The sequence below is a fragment of the Colobus angolensis genome, unplaced genomic scaffold, assembly GCF_000951035.1.
Source record: "Colobus angolensis palliatus isolate OR3802 unplaced genomic scaffold, Cang.pa_1.0 Scaffold153, whole genome shotgun sequence".
Taxonomy (NCBI): Eukaryota; Metazoa; Chordata; class Mammalia; order Primates; family Cercopithecidae; genus Colobus; species Colobus angolensis.
Window position 1 is genome coordinate 6,870,854 of NW_012114633.1, and position 21,700 is coordinate 6,892,553.

The following is a 21,700-nucleotide window of genomic DNA, read 5'->3' on the forward strand; positions in this document are numbered from 1 at the left end:
TAGACATGAAGAAGTATATATCACACACAATAAAAATAAATTACTTAAAATTACTTTATATATTTACTTTTAAAATATATTTAACATAAAAGTATGTATTTACTTTTTAAATATTTAGTTTATTTTCTTCTAGGAATATATACACATTTAATATATATTATATATGTTATATTCTTTTAAAAAACACCGTGTAAAATGGAGTGTTTATATACTTTAATTGTATTTCCATTTCTTTCTTTAAAATGATTTGTAAAATGTCATAGGCATACAATAAGCCAGGTGAATCAGCGACACATAGTCAATAATTGTAATTTAAAAAATATTAACCTACCTTGCCAATAAAAGCTACCAGGACCACCAAGAAGTACTCTGTCAGCCTAGATGAAATCACACAACAAAAAGGTATATATTTAAAGAACCAGTATCTCTCAAAATAGAAATCAATGAAAAACATAAGATATATATGTATTTGTATATATGACTGAACAATACAGTAATGTATCTTTATATCATTACCAGGTTAATTAAGATGCCTTTTTTTTTGTTTTTTTTTTTTCGTACAGACAAGGTCTTCCCTCACCCAGGCTGTTCTCAAACTCCTGGCTTTAAGCAATCTTCCCAGCTCAGCCTCTCAAAGCGCTGAGTCTTATATGTATCTGTCTATCTGTCTATCTATCTATCTACCTACCTACCTACCTACCTACCTACCTACCTACCTACCTACCTATCTATCTATCTAATCAATATTAAGGTAAAACAAAATCATAAATCTCAAATTCATCTAACTCAGTTTCAGTGGTTTTCACTGTATCTTTTCTAAAACAAAATTTAAAAGAAAAGTTATAATGTATTCATTTAATATATGAAAATATACAACTTCTTGTGGATCTTGGCTGCTTCACATATTTGAAATGAGGTACTAATGCAAAGTATTATCAGGTTACAATTTTTTAAAGTCACTTCTTAATTTTGTATATTAAATTTGTGACTATATACAGCAAATTTTCTTTCTATAATCACTGAAGAATTTTCTGCTAAAGGAAATACTTTTAGTGTCTCAGATCTAAACAGGAGTGAAGTTGAGAATAAAATTTTCAGGGTGTATTATACATATACAAATTATGCTTGCCTAGCATTTCTTACATTTAACTAACTAAAAGTGTCTAATTGTAGGTATATTGTGTTTGAGCACAATATTTTAGAAATCTCTTCTTGCTGGAGGTAAGATACATTTTTTTCCCCTCCAAATGTACATATAGCCCTTCCAAGCTTTCAACAGACAATCTTTTGCCTTGGCTATGTAAAAGACACTTCTAAGTCATCTGCCCTAAAAAGACACCCTTTTCTCAGAAATGTGTTTAAGAAAGTGAACACCTAATTTAGCAATGACTTTCACAGTATGAGAATACTTTTGGGGTTATGGTTGTATAGGCATAAATACAGAAAAGATGGACATTATATATTTTAAAAATATATAATACCTATTTGGAAATGTATCATACAAGTTTAAACCTAATATTTATTAATATACTTTATCTCTGGCTTACTTACATTCTGAATTTTGAGTAATATAGTATGAAATTTAGAGTATTAAAAACAAATTACCTAGTAAGAAGAGTTAACTATAATTATCAGTACCTAGTCTAGAAAAAAAAAATAAAATACAAATATGGATAAAATAAAATTTGTTTTTAAAAACTGAGACGGGGTCTTGCTCTGTTGCTCAGGCTGGAATGCAGTGGCATGAACATGACTCAATGCAGCCTCACTCACTGCAGTTCAAGCAATCCTCATGCCTTAGCCTCCCAAATAGCTGGGACCACAAGCACATGTCATCATGCCTGGCTAATTTTTAATTCTTTGTAGAGATGGTGTCCCACTATGTTGCTCAGGCTGGTCTCCTGGGCTCAAGTGATCCTCATACCTCAGCCTCCCAAAGTGCTGGGACTACTGGCATGAGCCACCGCACCCAGCCTACAAATTTTTAAAATAAGAAAAATGCTTTATTAGTTCTTATGCATCATATTATTTCAATTTCAGTTGTTTTCATACATTTAAGGCACTCCTCTTTGCTCACATTTCTAAGAAAGTCTACATATAAGCTTTCTAAGGAAGGGCTACACACAATCAATCAACATATTTTTTAGATTTCTCTAGAAAGAATACTCTCAATTTGATATTCAAAATGTGCATACTCCCCCACCACCAAAATAAATAAACACACAAAAGAAAAGTAAATAAAGAAAAGTACTTCAGAAAATTTACCTTTGAACATTTAAATGGAATTCTTATTTTCAGAAAATAGATTAAAAATATCAATTCTGAAGAGAATATTAATTTAGTTAAAAATACACAGAGCCCTGCCTATGAGATTTCTTACAATTATTACACATTACATAAGTGAAGTCAGCTTCACTTAGTGCCTATAGGCACATAATAGATGGCAAACATGCATGTTTCCCTGTTTTTATGTAACTCTAATTTTGTAATAAAGCTTTCATTGACAGCTTTTGTAAGAAAAACAATTTTAATTAAAAATGTAGAACTTTAATATGCTATAAATTCATATAACTGGAAATGTTAATATTAAGTCATAATAGTTACCTATCATTTACTGAGGAGATTGTCTACTTTCCTCCATTCCCAGAGTGATAGGGGATGTCTCCCTATTTCAAATAAGCAATGTTTACTAGGGAGGGAATAATATAAGACAAAGAATGTCAAAATGAATGGATCGTTTTATTAACTGTTTTCATTAAAGAGGTAACAGCTGTAAAGGAGCTGAGTGACCAGTTTATTTTTAACCACAGTTCAGTCAGTAAGGAAGGTCTGAATCTCTTTCAGTCTTAAATGAGAACTTACTTTAGTAAAATCAATGCTGAATCCTCCTTGACAAAATCCCTGTCCATCAGCATCAATATCTTCTAAAATAAAAAGATTGGAAATATACAGAAACCCAAAAACAAAGAACACAAAACAAAACATGAGAAAACCTGGTATCACTAGAATCATAAGATAATGTACTATTTTCTGAGAGTGGTCATTCACTCAGGCACTTAGTTATTACCACATTCCAAGAGAGTTAGTATGCATGTTTGTCAGCACCATTTACTCAGATATGGAAACAAAGATTAAATACCTGAACCAGTAACCAGAGAACAAAGAAACCAACTAAAATAATAAATTTTATCTACCTTTTTTTTATCTACAATCCACAAAAAGATTATAATTTATATCACAACCCAACACACATTGTGTGTATAAAACATACAGAGACAACTTAAAATCTTACAAAACAATATTTGTATTATTGTATAGAATACACTCTAACATTTTCTATTTTATTTCATTCTATTTTTTTAGAAAAACGATTGCGGTTGTGACCTACTTCACTGATTCCATAAAACACTAACAAGTTGTGATCTGCAAGTTAAAAGTTCTGATCTGAAATTCCTTTATTCCTATTACCCTAAGACCTTTGTTATTTTTAATAGCAGCAAACAGATACATACATTCCTACACATACATTTTATAGCCAACAACAAAGATGAATTAACATAGCTCAGAATTTCAGGAAATGGACAGACCAGAACTTAATGCTCTTCAAAAAGTAAAATATAAAGCTCTCCTCCACGTTTAGTATGGAGATCTAATTAAAGTAACCATCTTTTCATGATACTTTCAGGTATTTTCCAACCATAGTAGGCTCAATAGTTTTGCTCTTGTGTAGTTGTTCCCTTTTTAGTAGTTCTCACAGAAAGGGACTAATTCTGAGCAATCAGCCAATTAATTTAAATTAATTTTAATCATGAGCAATACAGTACCTAGAACACATGTAAGGATGAATCTGAACACTTCCCCCTTAATTTACTTTGAGAATAACAGAGAACAATGGAAAACACTATCCTTCAGTTATCAAAGACTTACTGTGGCCAATGTTACAAATACATTAAAAAGTTGTACTGTTACTTTATTTGCCACCCAAATACAGGAACCAAAAATATCTGTTTTCAGTCATAAGGACAAACTTCTAAGGACTTCTGCCAAATAATCCCATCAGAAATTTTGAACCCATTTTTAAAGCCTGGAAACTGCCCAAAGATTACATATTTAATATCTAAATTTTTTAAAAGTTTTTTTTTTTTTTTTTTTTAAAGAAAATAGCCTCAAGAGTATAATGCTAAACCAACGTAAATTTTTCTAACCAAGAGGGAGTGGGAAAATGTGGGGCTGGGGTTTCCAGCGTCCAGTGAATCAGACTAAGGAATTCTGCTCTAACCTCAAGTTAGAGCAAGTCAGCTATTTATTTCCTTTATTCGAGTTGCATCTGGGGAACTATTTCAAGCTATTTATAAAGACATCCTTTTTTTGATTATCATACTGTACAATTATCTGCTTTATTTGGTTTCCCAGAATATCCAGTTAAAAAGCATGACCGTCCCTTAAAATTTTCTTAACAGGTATATATTAAACTGAGTGCTTTTGCCAATTTAAAGACTTTATGTTGAATATAAAATATTTTGGTGCAGGCTCTGGTACTTATTCCTGCAGATGGTTAACACTTCTCCCACTTGTTAGGTCTGGTAATGACATTACAAATAGTAATATTATTGATTCTGACAGTAAGATCAGCTAGGGTTTATTAAGCCTTTACTCTGAGTCAGGTATTATGCTAAAGCATTTTACATGACATCATCTTTTTTAAGTCTTTATACCAATCCTATGAGAGATACTATTATTACTCAATAATTTGTACAGATAATGGAACTGATGCTTAGGGAAATTAGGTAACTTGACCATAGCCAACCAGCTAGTAAATAAGAGAGTGGGACTTGAACCCAGAGGTGCCTATACCACTACACTGCACTGTCTTAAATCAGTAATATCTTTATCATTCCCTGAGTAATGACAAAGGGAAAGGAAAAGCCAACTAGAAATCATTACTGAGAAAAATCTATGTTCAAATAATGTTAGCATCAGAAAGCAGACAGAAGGAACAGAAGATTCAGTCTGAGCATGGAGTTGAAAGGGTATTCGCATCATATGATTCGTGGCTAGGCAATTTAGAACAGAAGAACATCTGGTCTACTGCATAATGTCCTTTGTCATTGCTCAGGAAATGATAAGTATATTGTTGATTTCAGACAGTGCAGTGTAGGGGTGTAGACACGCGTGGGGTCAGGTCTATACTCTCATTTACTAGCTGGTTGGCCATGGTCAAGTTACTTAATTTCCCTAAGTAACTTGGTTTTTTTGTTTTTTGAGGTTGTTTTTTATGCTTTTCCTAAGAGTTGAGGTTTTATCATGCAGTTATGAAAAAGCTGAAAGCAAATGTAATCAGTAATAAGGTAAGTTAGTGACAGACAGTGAAATTCCTTATCCAGGATGTCCATATAAGTCAGGTTAAAAACAGAACAAACCAACTAACCAAACCACCAAAACAAACAAACAAAAAGAAAAAACCCAAAAGCAAACAAACAAATAAACAAAACAACCCACAATCTGCCACCAAGACAAGCAAAGTTACTAAGAAGTTAGCAATGTAGTCCCACAAAACTGACACCACCTCATAAAACCAATTATTGGTTTGCATAATTTACTGAAGTATGAAACAGATAAAAAAACACTAAATTTATATCTCTGAAATTTTTTGTGTGAATTGGTGTTTTACCAATGATGAAACAAAGGCCCAGAGTGGTTAGGTGAATTACCCACAGCTATAGGTGGATTGTCAGCAGAAAATCAGAATATAACCCAGGTTCTCAGACTTCCACTCCTAAGTCTTCTTCTCCAAACAAGATGCCCTTCACAATTTAGGCCTATTATAGGTGGTTTAATATTTCAAAGGTTGAATCAAAAAGCATGTACAATAATCAAGGGTTCAAGTATACATATGTAACAAACCTGCACGTTATGCACATGTACCCTAGAACTTAAAGTATAATAAAAATAAATAAATTTAAAAAAAAAAAAGAAAACTTCAAAAAAAAAAAAAGAAACAAAGGCATGCACTTTGCTTTTTTGTTTTTTGAGATTGCTCTTTAAGCTTTCCCTAAGATTTCAGGTTTTATTATTTAGATCAGGGTTCAGCAAACTTTTCCTGTAAAAAGTCGAACAGTAAATATTTTAGGCTCATAGTGTAGCAACTCAACTCTCAGAACTCTACTAGATCATTACAGATAACACATCAACAAATGGGTGTGGCTGTATTCCAATAAAACTTCATTCACTAAAAGAGGCCCACAAGCCACAGTTCATTGACCTGATTTGGATACCTTAGAAAATATAGCTTTAAATGACTTTATACTTTCTGTGCCTAAACCAAATAAGAGCATTCTGTGAACAAGGGAGTCATCATTAGAATGCATGTTTTCAGGAGATTTCCATATATTCTTATATATCAGGAATTATTCAAACCTAAGTCATGAAAGCAGGAGGTATTCTTTATAGAAAAGCTGCGCTTAATACAGAAGCAACTGAAATGGAAAATATTTTCTATTGTGAATAATGTAGAGGAAAGGTTCTTTTGGAATAGACAAAGTTAGGTTTAAATCCTCATTTGACCATTCAGAACTTTAACACTGACCTATTCTATATGTACCCTGAAAATAGTGAAAGTCAGTCATAGCAGCTACTTCTCTACACGTACTTGATGCTCCAGAATGGGTGGCTTGCTCCTTTTGCTTACTCCTGCTTCTTTGCACCTCTTTCTGCCCAGAATATCCCCACTCTTAACCCCATGAGATGTGGAAATAAAATTGCCTCAACTATGTGATTCTCAGTTCCCACATGCATCAAATGAAAATAAGGGTGTATTGTGTATGTGTGTACATCATATAAGTAATAAGTAACAAACCTGGCATACAAGGGTTAACTCATTCTTCATAGCTATTAAATTATCTTCTCAAATAGGAACATTTTTGCAATAAAGAAATTAAAAATACAAATTTAATCTTCAGATTCTCTACCTACTACCAAAGATGACAGTACCATAACCAAAATACCAACATAAAGATGGCAGTACAGATGGCATCCAAGCCCTGAGGATAAAGCCTCAATTTCCCTCATCCTGTGCATTGTATGCTTTCTAACCTAATTTTTTATCTTTCCTAACAAACAATACAGATTTGGGTAGGTATCACTCTTTTAATGTTCACTTCCCACTTATAATAGGTAGGATCAAAGTGTTGGGCTAAGAAAATAAGTGTTTATTGAAATAATCTGCAGTTTCCCGTAGGTTTAACTACTTAGAATTTGGAAGACAGAACAGTCCCTTTGACCTAGTGTCACATGTCACCTAACATGGACAAAACAAATATAGAAGTAAGAGTCTTACATGTTGTGCATTTGTTACTAATTTTCTCTAATAAACTATGTGGTGACCAGTGGAACACAAAAAATAATGGCCTAAGGGCTCTAGGCATAAACACTATACCACATTTCAGTAATCTATTTTTATGCTTCTGGTATAAGGAAGATCTAAAGTAGTAGCTAATTCAGCAAAGAGTAGCGGGGCACAAAAGGATTGGAATCTCCAAAGAGAAGAGGATGTACAGATTTTGGAAAAGCATAATCAAAATTATAATTGCTTCAAGTTATCTTTAGTCATGATATTAATTCCTTTTGAAATTTCAAGTAATATTAGCAAAGAGCATAAAATCCTCTGGATCACCAAAAAGGGGTGGGCTTGGTAGCAGGTTAACAAAGAAACTCTGATTAAGAGCAGGAAAATTCAGAGTCAAGACTCCTGAGTTCAATGTTCATCTTCCTATATAAACTTTGGCTCTTTAAGACATAATATTTTTTATTTTCGACATCATTATTAGTATAAAGCAGGAGTTCTCAAACTTTGGTATCAGAATTGCCTTGTAGAGTCTGTTAAAAATTCAGGTACCCAGGCCTGACCTAGAGCTACTGAATCAGAATCTTTGGTTGTAGGGTCCACATCTTCTCTGTTAGAGAAGCTCAACTGAGCATCTTTTGACTATTAGTCATCAAAAATACAGGTTCTGAAAATCATATACGAATGAAGGAAGATGAAAATGAGTTCTTAGAAAAAGTAAACCTGTTTACTTCGCATTTGTAATCTCTTTACCTTAGTAGGATTGTTTTCATTTTGTTCTCATAATATGTCTATATGTTTTCATCACACACACACACACACACACACACACACACATATTTTTAACAAACTAGGCTTCCCACCCCTCTTCTTAAAGGCTGGTACAATATCCTGTACATACGTGATCTGCATGGAGCATACTCAACAGTCTTTGTTCCATCTTGAAGAAAGCATGTTCCAACAGGCTCTCGCTCCTGTTTCAACTCAGTCCTCCAATGGTACAATGGGGCACAGGCCTAAAATCAAAGGTTTAGTCCATGACATAAAGATTTTCTAAAAATTTAGTGTTTCAGATGCTCTATACTACTTCAGAATACAACACCACTTTCTCTTTTGTTGAGATGGGGTCTCAGTCTGTTGCCCAGGCTGGAGTGCAGCGACGTGATCATGGCTTACTGCAGCCTTGAACCCCTGAGCTCAAGTAATTGGCCTTACCCTCTTGAGTAGCATGTGGCATGGGACCACATGTGAATGCCATTATGCCTGGCTAATTTTCTAAAATTTTTTGTAGAAACGCGGTCTCACTATGTTTCGCAGGCTGGTCTCTAACTGAACTCAAGCAATCCTCCTGCCTCAGCCTCCCAACATGCTAGTTGTAAGCTAACACACCCACCACACCTGGCCAACTTGCAAAGCATTCATAGAAATTAATCAAACCTATCCTATACCTTAAATTCCTTACCATAGTGGTAAATAAAGATTTTAAAAGAAGTCTTTGTCTCACATTATTCCGAAGGCCATATTTGTGGTCCAAATTTTTTTTCAAAATAGTTAGAAAAATTGTTATTTCAGGTAGTATATTTCTTGATGCAATATGCTATGCTAAAGGTAGAGACCAAATTAGGTTTTGAACTAAGTAACACTCATGCATATGGAATATATCCCCTAAATTATACAGCAAATAATTTATTAAGAGAGCAAAAGAATGTGCAGTATTTACTTACTTTCCAATAAAACTGACCTTTTTGTTTTCAGCATTCTAGATTGAAATACCACGTAGAGTAGCAGAGTGATGAATGTTTTAACAGCATAGTAATCTACCAAATGTGTAACAATTCATTTAGTGAAAAAGGTTTAATTGGTTTTCTATAACACTTTTTGAAGCAAAGTGCTAACATAAGCACCGCAGAACATCAGTACTGACTTATTCTATATGTACCCTGAAAACAGTGAAAGTAGGTCATAGCAGCTACTTCTCTACACGTACTTGATGTTCCAGAGTGGGTAGCCTGCTCCTTTTGCTTACTCCTGCTTCTTTGCACCTCTTTCTGCCTAGAATATCTCCACTCTTAACCCAATCCTTCACCTCCAATTGCTGAAATGTGGCACATCCTTTAAAGTCTGCTGAAACTTCACCTCCTAAGCAAATCCAATGCAGCACAATTAGATGAAAAAATAAAGGCAATAATAAATACTATGTAAATAATTAAAATAGGAAGAGCGGTCTCTGAGGAAATTAAATTAAAGCTGAAATCTGAATGACAAAGGGCTAGCCAAGTAGAAATCATAAAGACAACTAATACAAGCAGAGGGAACACAAACACTAAGGCACTAACTGAAATGATTTGGAATGTGGAAGAAATAAAGACAAGCCTGGCTTTAGTATGTAAGATGGAGTGAGAGGAGGCCAAAGACATAGCCAGTGACTTGTTTTTGGAGATGTTTTTAAGACAGTATGAGCTTATCATACTTATTCAGAGAGTGATAGAAAGCCACGTGACTGTTTTAATCAAGGTAAAATGCTCTGGTTCACTCTGGTCCTTCTTGCAGTTAGGGTAAGAGAAGCAGCAGCAGGATGAGAAGAGCCATTGTATTGGTCCAAGGGGGTAATGATGGTGGCTTGTTGCAGGGTAGAAATAGCGGACATGTAGATCTACTGATAAATGTGAGATATATTTTTGAGACAGATTTTGAGTGCTCACTAGTGAATAGGGCGGAAAATCAGGCCTCCTAATAAACTGGGAAATATATATATATATAATAGCTTTTTATTTGTTTTTCTTCTTTCATGGAAGGAAACAAGAATCCTATTTTGGCCACGTTCATTTGGAAGCCAAATAGGTAGTCTGGAAATATGACTTAAAGGGTCCAGGGAGAATTAAAAGCTAGAGATATAGATTTGGGGACTATACTTACAGCCATAGGAGAGACTAGGAACCTCTAGGTAAAAGTTGTAGTTAGAAGAAGCAAAGGAAGCTACACAGAGATCAAGGACACCCCAATATTTGGCAATTGAATGGAAGAGGAGCCACTAAAGGAGACTACAAAAGAGCAGCCAGTAAGATAGGAGAAAAACCAGGAAAATACAGTTCACAGAAACCAAGAGAAGAAAAATTTAGTTAAAAAAAAAAAAGGGATGTTGACTATTCTGAATAATGCTGAGAGTGCAAGAAAGATAAAAATAAATACCAGCAGAGAAAACAAAACATAATGGTATGTATGTATGTACATATATATAAATGCTAGCGAATTTCAGGGACCTGAAAGTCAATGGTGACATAGGAAAGGGAATGTGAAGTAAAGAACTAGGATGGCTACCATAGAAAACATTTCAGAAAGTGTCTGAGAAGAGGAGCAGAGGAATGGACAGCAGCATACGGGGAGATGAGGCGAAGGAAGGTTGTTACTTTGTTTTTCTTTGTTCTGTATCCCACTTCAACATCATGTTGTATTTTCAAAGAGAAGTGGCCGGGCTCGGTGGCTCAGGCCTGTAATCCCAGCACTTTGGCAGGCCGAGGTGGGCACATCACCTGAGGTCAAGAGTTAGAGACCAGCCTGGTCAACATGGCGAAACCTTGTCTCTACTAAAAATACAAAAATTAGTCAGGCATGGTGGCAGATGCCTGCAATCCCAGCTACTTGGGAGGCTGCAGCAGGAGAATTGCTTGACCCTGGGAGGCGGAGGTTGCAGTGAGCCAAGATAGCACCACTGCACTGGGTGACAGAGCAAGACTCCATCTCAGGGAAAAAAAAAAAAGGAGAGAGAAAGAGAGGAAGTAGTAAAGCATTTGTTAACCAAAGCCACACTATTCCTATACTTGGCTGGGTGGAAATAAACTGATAGGAACTATCAAGTGGGGCAGGTAAAACAAAGTAGGAATGAGGGTGAAAAGAAGTGAAAGCCTGTTCAGGAAGGGCAAGAGAGATGGCCTCTTTGGACAGAGTGGCCTTTGATCAGAGCTGTCTTATGTTGTTATACCTTGCACCCTTAAGCACACTGAATTTTACTATCAGCTTGAAAATATAAAACCTCCTGTGTCTCTACATAAACTGACTAAACTCACCTGTGAATAAATATCCAGAAGACTTACCAAAATTTTATCTTGTTTCGACCTCACAGATGCTCCAAACCACTGATGGGACTTAAATTCCAATGGATCGTCCTTGGCATAATCTCTATTGCCTAAAAAAGAATATTGTGAGTAGTAAGACCCAAAATATACTGTTCTTAACATAACAGTTTATTTTTATCCAGCCAGGTTGAGAAAATAGTACATCTTTGATTAATCAAATACTCCACTGTTTATTTTTCTCATATACACTTTATATACACTAGAGACTTTCAACTAATCAGAAACATAGAATACATGATAACCCAGAAGTGCCTCGGTGTTATTATTAGTCCCATTAATTATCATAATACACGATTGAAAAAGCAATTGTAAATAGTTTTCCAGTTGCTCAACAGTTAGATAATTAATTATTAAACAAATACGTATGATCATCTATTCCCAGAAGTTCTTTCTGTAGGGCATAAAGATATTTATGAAAATTAAATGGTAGGAAACACTTTTGTGTAAAATGCTATAAAAGACAAGACTGAGACCTGTGCCTGTGACATAACAATGCAAGAATTAGAATCCAGGAAACCTGATTTGGTTGATAGAAAAAAGAGTTCAATATGGCACATTCCAATCAAACACTTATTTTTATTACTTCAGTCCTCACTATTGAGAAAATTATTTCTGTACACTAAAACTCCAGTGTCAAAAACAAAATGATGCATTGGGATAGACCAAACATCACTATATTCTTACCAATACAAGTATACTTGCCTACAGCACACCTGGGATAGTACTCAAAAATGTCAATATCGTGGAAGACAAAATGAGTAGGAAACACTTCTAGATTAAAAGAGACCACTAAGGCATGGCAACCAAATGTAAGATGTGATCCCTGATTGAATTTTATGTCCAAATAAGTTTTTTCAAAGTTACAAGGACTTTATTGGGAGTGTAAATGTGGAAATGTGAATTGTGAACTAGATAACAGTAATAATGTATAATTCAGCAATAATTACATTGTTACTATTAATATTACATTATTCATAATAATGATTCGTTTCTAATATGTGATGACTATATTGTAGTTACATAAGAAAATGTACTAGTTTATAGGGGATACATGCTGAAGTATTTAGGGGTTAAGTGTAACAATGTCTGCAACAATACGTGAAGCTAGGTGAACAGTGTATTGTTCATTGTTCATTGTATTACTGAAATTCAAATTTTTACAGGTTTGAAAATTTTCAAAATAATATTTAAGACATAGTAATCAATAAGTACAAAGTATATGTACAAGACTAATGGTACCTTCTCACCTTTTTAACACTTTATTGTATTTACTTTAACTATAAAAGTCTTATTCATTACAAAACAAACCAAAACATAAAACAAAGCCATATATAAAGATAAATCTAAATACCACAACCCCATTATAAAGAAATGACCTGTTAACACATTACTATCTATCCTAAAGACTTGTTTCATGAATATATGCATGTTTTTATATGTAAAACAGATATTAAGTCAATATTTCAGATAACATTAAACTTATCATTATAACGCTTAATAAGCCACTTATAAAGGCAGACCTATAATATCATTTTCATTGTTGTGTAGTATCCTATTATATAGCCACAGAATACTTTATTTAATCAATCCCCTATATATCCCTCAATTTCAAATTTAGGAATATTTCTATTTTTGGAGGGCAGTAGTGTGATCACAGCTCACTGTAGCCTCAACCTCCTACGCTCAAGCGATCCTCCCGCTTCAGCCTCCAGAGAAGCTGGGTCTACAGATGCATGCCGCCATGCCTGGCTAATTTTTGTTCTTTCTGTAGAAACAGGGTTTCATCATGTTGTCCAGGCTAGTCTTGACCACCTGAGCTCAAGGTCAACCTGCCTCAGCCTCCCAAAGTGCTGAGATTACAGGTGTGAGCCACCATGCCTGGCTGATACACTTATTTTTATGTGAAAGAATGCTCTTATCCCTCATCCCTAGTCTCTGAAACAAGTCATGCTTATTCCCACCTGCAGGCATTTGGGTCTGAGGTCCTCTTGCTTAGAAACTTTATTCCCTCCACTCTGGATTCAAATCCTAACTGAAAATTCAGGTGTGTTTCTCTATTCACAGAAGAGTGGATAATCTTGAATTTTTTAAGAGAATTGTGAGTTGTTCACTGTAACTACAGAGAATGATCAGGAAGGGAGTGGTTATCAAGAGCCTTTTCTTCTTTTTCTTTTTTTTTTTTTGAGACAGAGTCTTGCTCTGTTGCCCACGCTGGAGTATAGTGGCACGATCTCAACTCACTGCAACCTCCGCCTCCCAGGTACAAGCGATTCTCCTGCCTCTGCCTGCCGAGTAGCTGGGATTACAGGCGCATGCCACCACGCCCAGCTAATTTTTTGTACTTTCAGTAGAGACAGGGTTTCACCATGTCAGCCAGGCTCGTCCTGAACTCGTGACCTCAGGTGATCTGCCCACCTCAGTCTCCCAAAGTGCTGGAATTGCAGGCATGAGCCACCTTGCCTGGCCAAGAGCCTTTTTTTCTTAATTGATATATAATAATTTTACATATTCAAGGGGTACATAGTGATGTTTCAATACATATAATCTATACTTATCAGATCAGTGTAATCAGCATGTTCTTCACCTTGAACATTTAGTACTTTTTTGTGTTGGGAACATTCGATTCCTTCCTTCTACCTATTCAAAATTAGATAATACATTATTTTTAACTGTAATAATCCTACAGTGGTAGAAAACACTAGAACTTACTCCTATCCAGCTATAATTTTGCCGCCATTCTCTCTACCTTTCCCAGCCTCTAGTATCTTCTACATTTTACTTCTATGACATCAACTTTTTCTTAGCTTCCACCTATGAGTGAAAACACACAGTGTTTAATTTTCTGTTCCTGGCTTATTTCACTTAACATAGTACCCTCCAGTTCCATCCATGTTGCCATAAATGACAGGACTTCATTCTTTTTATGGCTGAACACACACACACACACACACACACACACACACACACACACACCATTTTTCCACCTGAACACAGACAGGAATATATATACATTATATATATATATATAAAATAATGTATACACACATATATATGTACACACCATGTTTTATCTATTCATCTGTTGTTAGACACCTGAACTGATTCCATATCTTGGTGATTATGTACAGTGTTCCAATAAACACGGGACACAGATGTCTCTTTGACATACTGATTTCCTTTCCTTTGGATAAATACCTAGCAGTGGGATTGCCAGATCATATGGTAGTTTCATTTGTAGTTTTAGAAGAACCTCCGTACTGTACTCCATAGTAGCTGTATTAATTTACATTCCCACTTTTGTCAAGAGCGTTTATGCCATGCTAAGAATGGGCTTTATGGGATTTCTGAGTTGCCTTCTATGCTAAGTATTTTTTCTCGATTATTATATTCCTGAAAAGTGAAATTTATTCTTTATTAAAGGTTATCCAATCTCTCCCTACCACTTTGAAAATTTACCTCCATGAATGTTTTTCTTAACAAATGTTACTTCTCTTTAAACTTGTATATGGTGGCACAGGATGCTGCTGGGCACTGTCAAGCAGCATAGGCCTGCAGAGCTACCATGTTCTGTTTCCTATTTCTTTAAAAAAGTATCAAAAACATCCCTTGCCATAACAGTTATGGATATCTGTCTTTGAGGACATCAGGGTTAGCTTAAGCTAGAAAATTCATGCAAAATCAGTACGAATTTGACATATCTTTTTGAAAACCAAAGTAGTCCAGTATAACTGGATATAATGCACTGGCATACATTGGCACCCAAAACTTAGTCAATGGTCTTCAAAAAGAAAAACATCATCCACTGCTTTCAATGCCTTCAGCTGCAACAGAGTTACAGGCTCATGTTACCATCTTTTTAAGAAGTTTGCTCATTAGGAAGTTTTTCTTTACTAATCAAAATTGTTCTTCTGGAGACCAAGTCTTAAAATCCTTGATTCAACATTACATAGAAGTTTCACCCAGAGGAAGTACAAACAGAGTGGGTGAAGAGAAAGCAAAAGAAAGCCTGCTCTCCAGACAAACTGACAAGAAGGTCATTCATGGCCTGGCTGAAACTGGCAGCTATCCTGAGGCACATGAGTGAAGTAAATATTCTGAATCACAGCCCTGAAGTCAGCATTTAGAATGTTATTGAACCTCCTCAGATGGCCTGGACTATGCTGACACACTTGAAAAGGAAACAGGACACAGACAACCACAGAAACTCAAGGGCTGGAAGAAATGCTTTCGCAGGCAACAGCCAAGAATACCAAGATTTCTGTCCATAATCACAAAAGCCATTGGAAGATTAGCTCTGTTCACCCAGATAAATAAAAAAGAAAAAAGAGTATCTCACACAATAAAATAATTTTATTTAATTATCTAAATAAAAGTATTTAAATAACTTAAATCTTAAATATCATTTATTTAATAATCTTTAAATCTCTCTAATAAAGTTGAGAAGAAATTGCTCTGTATTATGTAAATTAACATACGGCTCTGTACTACCACTTTCAAAAATACACAGGAAAATTTTGCTAGAGAAACTTGAAATTAATAAGCAAGTAAATCACTAGAGACTTGAAAATTTCATGTCTGTTTTGCCAGGTTTTCAAACTTGTCATTTGCATTTTATCAAACTCCCATGACTGCATGCTTGAGGACAGAAGCAAATGAGAAAAGCAGATTGCTGTAGTTTTCGACTCCACTCCTTATTAGCAGCCAACTTTTTTCCCTGGTGTTTCCAAAGGCACTGTCAACACATTTGGCATTCAACTTGCTGGACAATTATGGGCAGTGCTTATTTTTAAGATACAATTACCTTCTTACCCTAAGCAAAATGTTCTGTTTCTTCTTTTCATACCAAAAGAGCATCCCTTGGAACAAGATTATGTCACCTTTTTGTGAAAAGGCCAAAGTGAACAAGAATGCTAAAGCATTAGAAAAGCAAGAGAGTCCACTTCCATTTTGAAGCTAAATGTGGTTTTAGTCATTTGGCTCCTATTCATTACTATGACTTGTATGAATAATGAAATAATTCAGGTCCTTAACTTACTTTTTGCTAAAACAAATGAATAAAAAAACTAAAAAGAAAAAAAAAAGGCTATTAAAACAATACCACCCTGCATTCATAGACAATTTACAGACTTTCTTAAGTAGCTTTTTACTTCAAACATCACTTGCTTAGTTGTACTTCCTGTAACAAATTTACTAGGAAAAAAATCTCCCAATAAAGCATGCTTATTTATTATGTAAAAATGGACAGGTTAGTGGAAGAAATCTCTTTGATTATCCATTTAAATAAATAAATCATAAATAAATGGGTACCTCCTATGTCTATATGCTAGTAATATAGCATTAAATGAGACAGATAAGTCTTTGCTTTTGAAGGAGAAAAGTAATACATAATTATACAAAATATTTTCAGAGAGCCATAAATACCATAAGAGAAATTTGAGAGAAAATGATTTGGAGGTCAGACAACTACTGCTATCATGCATTTATCTGTAACCCAATGCTATTTTGAAATAACATATTCCATTGATTCAGAGCTGCAAATATTCAGATACTAGCATGCCTAAAATCTGAATGTGTACAATAGTCAATGGTGACATATTTATAATGGTGACACTTTGAGTATTTTTAGTAGTACATAAATAGTACATCAAAGGCACCTTTACATTCACAGTCAACTGATTTTTGACAAAGATGCCAATGCCAAGCAAATTCAGTGGCAAAGAAATAGTCTTTTCAACAAATGGTGCTGGGACAACTAGATACCCATATACAAAAAAATTAATTTGGAACCATACCTCAAACCATACCAGAAAATTAACTCAACACAGATCACAGGCATTTTTAAATGTAAGAGCTAAAACTATATAACTCTTAAAATAAAACAAGGAAATAAATCTTCATGAACTCGGGTTAGGCAATGATTTAGAAAACCAACAGCATAGTGACAACACAGTAGATATATTAGCCAATTAAAATTTAAAAATTTTGTGCTTCAAAAACACCATTTAAAAAGTAAAAAGACAACCCTCAAAATTGGGGAAATTACTTGCTTATCAAATACTGGATAAAAAAATTGTATCCTAAATAATATGAAAAAAAAAACAAACTGCAACTCAGTAAGACAAACAACTAAATTAAAAATAAGCAAAGAATCTGAATAGATGTTTCTCCAAAGAAGAAATAACAGCCAGTAAGCACAAGAAAAGATGTTCAACATTCATCATCATCAGGTAAATGCAAATCAAAACCACAACAAAATATGCCTTCACACTCATTAGGATGGTTATTATAATATAAAAAAGACAGAATATGAGTGTCCATACAGATATGGAGACACTGAAACCCTCATACTTTTCTAATAGAAATGTAAAATGGTACAGCCACTTTTGAAAATAGTTTGACAGTATTTAAAAAAGGTAAATGTAGATTACCATATGACGCAGCAATTCCACTCCTAGACATCTATCCAAGAGAAAGGAAAACATATGTCCACACAAAGATTTGCACATGAATGTTCAGAGTAGCATTATTCATAATAGCCAAGAAGCAGAAAACACTCAAATGTGCATCTACTAGTATAAACAAAATGTTTATTCATTCAGTTGAATACTGTTAGGCAATAAAAACGAAATGTAGCACTGACACATGCTATAATATGAATGACTATGTATCATATAATTCTGTTTATATAAAATATTCAAAACCAAAATATGTAGACACAGAAAGTAAATTAATAGCTGCTTAGGGCAGGAGGACAAATGGGGACAAACTGATGTTGGACACATTTCTTTTTAAGGTAATGGAGATGCTGCGGAATTAGGCTGTAGTAATAGCTATAAAACTCTATAAATATAGTAAAAATTCATTGAATTATACACTTAAAACAGGTCAATGTTATGGTAAATTATATCTCAATAAAGCTGTTTTTAAAAATGACAAATTTGTCAGGAGAAAAAGTACCTGCGGCATTGAACAGAAATGTGTGTGTGTGTGTGTGTGTGTGTGTATATATATACATATATAAATATATATGAAATGACTTTTTCAAAATTAATTAAAAATAGATGTGTCAGAAGAGTAATAGACCAAGAATAAAAATGAATAATATAATAGATCAAGAATGAAAATGGATAATAGAAAACAAAATTTAAAAATCCAGAAAGAGCTAATAAGCCTATGAAAAAAGACTCAAGCTTACCAGAAAGAACAGAAATGAATATTAAAATAAGACATATGTTTCACCTGTCAGGCAAAGGAAGATAGTATCAAATTTGGTTCAAATATTGCTTGTGTCAGTATTGTCCTATTTGGCAAAGATATATCAGAAATCCTGAAACACACATTGCTATGACTTCTACATTTATTTTTTAAAAATTAACTAAAAAATATTTTTTAATACAAACTAAGACTAATAAGCATGTCAAAGTTTTGTTATAAAACAACAGAATGTCCAACAGAATAGGAGACAGAGTAAATAATAACTTTATGTATTTTGCGTTTTTATACACAGACACACAGAATATACACAGGCCATAAGGCACATGCACAAATACACACACAAAAGTATATCCTATGGCCACTGGCTTCCTGAGTGGTGAGATTTAAGTAGGTCTGGTTTTCTCATATCTTCATCAATGGATGTGCATTATTTATAAAATGTTTTAAAGGTTTTTTAAAAAGTAGTGTGGATAAGTATCCTTCAATACTCATATGCAAAAGCTTAGTTTGAAGCTCCCACATCACCTCTTAATTAACTTTATGTTTACATTTTCATCTCACACATGTAAAGGAATTTTAGTTCATAAAATTCAAGAAAAAATTTTAATTACACAAGCTCTTCTTTCTTTAAGCATTAACGTTCCTAGGAACCTCTTCCTTCTTTTTTTAAGCATTAACCTTCCTAGGAACCTCTATTCTATGTGATAGAATCAAACTATTAGAGTAGAATATTGCATAAAATAACTAATTAAAAAATAAAAATTCTAGATAACTACTGAAGACTAAAATGGTGCTTAATGATTTCGTTGATTTAGTAAGGAAATACAGTTTGTTAATTTATTTAAGAAACTCTGACAGACAATAGGTAGTGGTAAGATATTAGAACAGTACTAATAATGAAAGGACAATTTGCTTTATAAACTTCCAAAGTGTCTTCAAATGTCTCTTGAAGCTTACCTGTACTGACTTAAAATAGCCAAGAGACCAAGGTCCCCAAATCCAAAGTGTCTAAAAAATAAATCATTTATATATACAAAAACGAGTTCTGCAGCCATAATCCATGGATATGACAAAGTGTTACTAATTTATATAAAACCATCCAGAAACATCTTTTACATAAGATACAGCTGTTTCCCAAACATAAACAAAAAGAGTTAGAAAAGCAGAACCAGAAGAAAACAGGAATGAAGCTCATTTCACTGGGATTGGTATTCACTGAGTTAGTTAGTTATTACTACCACAGCCAATAAAGAATCAAAATCTCCCTCTTCTTCCATGAGCAATTCCGATGTTCCTGCTGTAGTGCAGCACAAAGAATACAGGCCTTTTGAAAACACTCACTGCTTTATCAATGCTGGTTTGTTTCCTTCTAGTCATGAGAAGGAAATGATCCTGAAAGCATCTAACATTTTAAGACAAAAACTCTTTACTGGGAATTAAAAAAAAAAAAAAAAAAAGAAAGCCAATCCTATGTTAAGTCCTAAAGAACGGTTTGAGTCAGGTCAAAGTGAGCAGGGAAAGGAAGAGACTTTAAAAGAGCTTGTGAGTTCGGTTTCAGTAAAACACTGAAAACATTAAAATACTGACTAACTGTATGACTGACAGTCAATTAGTAATAAATGAATTCGACTACAAGATTTCTAAAGGGCTTACCAGCTCTCTGTGTAATTCTGTAACAGGATAACAGATTTTATCAGGAGAAACATTTTTATTTTTAAAAATTCCTTAGTATAAATTTGTTTCGTATTAACAAGGGAAGGGAAACTACTTTTTTTTTTTTTTTTTTTGAGACGGAGTCGCGCTCTGTTGCCTGGGCTGGAGTGCAGTGGCCGGATCTCAACTCACTGCAAGCTCCGCCTCCCGGGTTTACGCCATTCTCCTGCCTCAGCCTCTGGAGTAGCTGGGACTATAGGCGCCCGCCACCTCGCCCGGCTAGATTTTTGTATTTTTTAGTAGAGACGGGGTTTCACCGTGTTAGCCAGGATGGTCTCGATCTCCTGACCTCGTGATCCGCCCGTCTCGGCCTCCCAAAGTGCTGGGATTACAGGCTTGAGCCACCGCGCCCGGCCCTACTTTTCTTTTTAACTTTTTAGTGTACAGGACAGTTGCAACTGTAGAAATACCTAGACACAACTCTGGAAGACAGAAAATTCACCAATAGGAGGAAGTAAAACTTAAAGGAGGTTAGTTTAGGGTCTGCCTGAGTGTTTTAATTGCAACGAGATGGAAATTGTACTGCACAAGCTAGAAAACAGCTAAATGTTTTATATTCTCTATTAAATACAAAATCTAGTTATACCCAGAAAATATTCCACAGCATTTTTCTTGACCATAGAACTGGCATAGCCAAGGTTTACTCTCAACCTACAGCCAGGCCCTTCTAGGAACAAATGTCAAGCATTACAGCAAGCTGTTTCGGGCAGGAAAAATAGTAATCTGACCTATGCCCTTCGGTATGACAGAAATGGTTAGTGGTAGCTGACATCCATTCACTGTATTTGGAATATAAAGGTAGGAGCTTCTCCTTTAAAAAAACAAATAAAAAACAACAACAACCAAAAAAAATACTTAACAAATAGGTAGGTAAGCTTGCATTTCTAAGCAAAAAGACTTTCGTACGGTGGTGAAACATGGTTTCTTTTCTCAATGCACATTAGCAGTCTATCTTTTTGGGAGAAAAAAAAAAAACACACACACACATTACTAAGAAACATGGCCAAGGATCAGTCTATCAGTAACATCTGCTTCCCTAGAAAAGGAAAACATGTTATAAGAAGAGGATTTTCTCAAATGTCACAATAACAGAAGTTAAAATGCAAACCAAGCTATAATCAATTTAAGAATATCCACAATTATCTTTATTTCTTTCCTTTTCCATACTTATTTAGTTCCCTACAGTTCTAATATGGGCACAACATAAACAATCCTTTCTTCACCTGTATAATGCTTTCTTGTTTACAAAGTATTGAAAGTAATGACAAGAATCACAATTACTTTTGCACCAACCTAA

At 34.4% G+C, this 21,700-nt stretch overlaps 1 protein-coding gene across 3 annotated transcripts in view; it reads right to left on the reverse strand.

The window, feature by feature from the left end:
* The window catches only part of ITGAV (integrin, alpha V), a 95,763-nt gene that overhangs the window by 53,255 nt on the left and 20,808 nt on the right, over positions 1-21,700 (reverse strand). For 2 of the 3 annotated variants that reach the window (XM_011936493.1, XM_011936496.1), the window contains exons 3-6: positions 11,434-11,525; positions 8,244-8,358; positions 2,863-2,924; positions 332-377 (exon numbers count right to left, since the gene is read on the reverse strand). In XM_011936493.1, coding sequence (XP_011791883.1) covers positions 332-377; positions 2,863-2,924; positions 8,244-8,358; positions 11,434-11,525 — 315 coding nt within the window. The remainder of the gene's footprint in view (positions 1-331; positions 378-2,862; positions 2,925-8,243; positions 8,359-11,433; positions 11,526-21,700) is intronic. The other variant, XM_011936495.1, reaches the window with a different exon arrangement.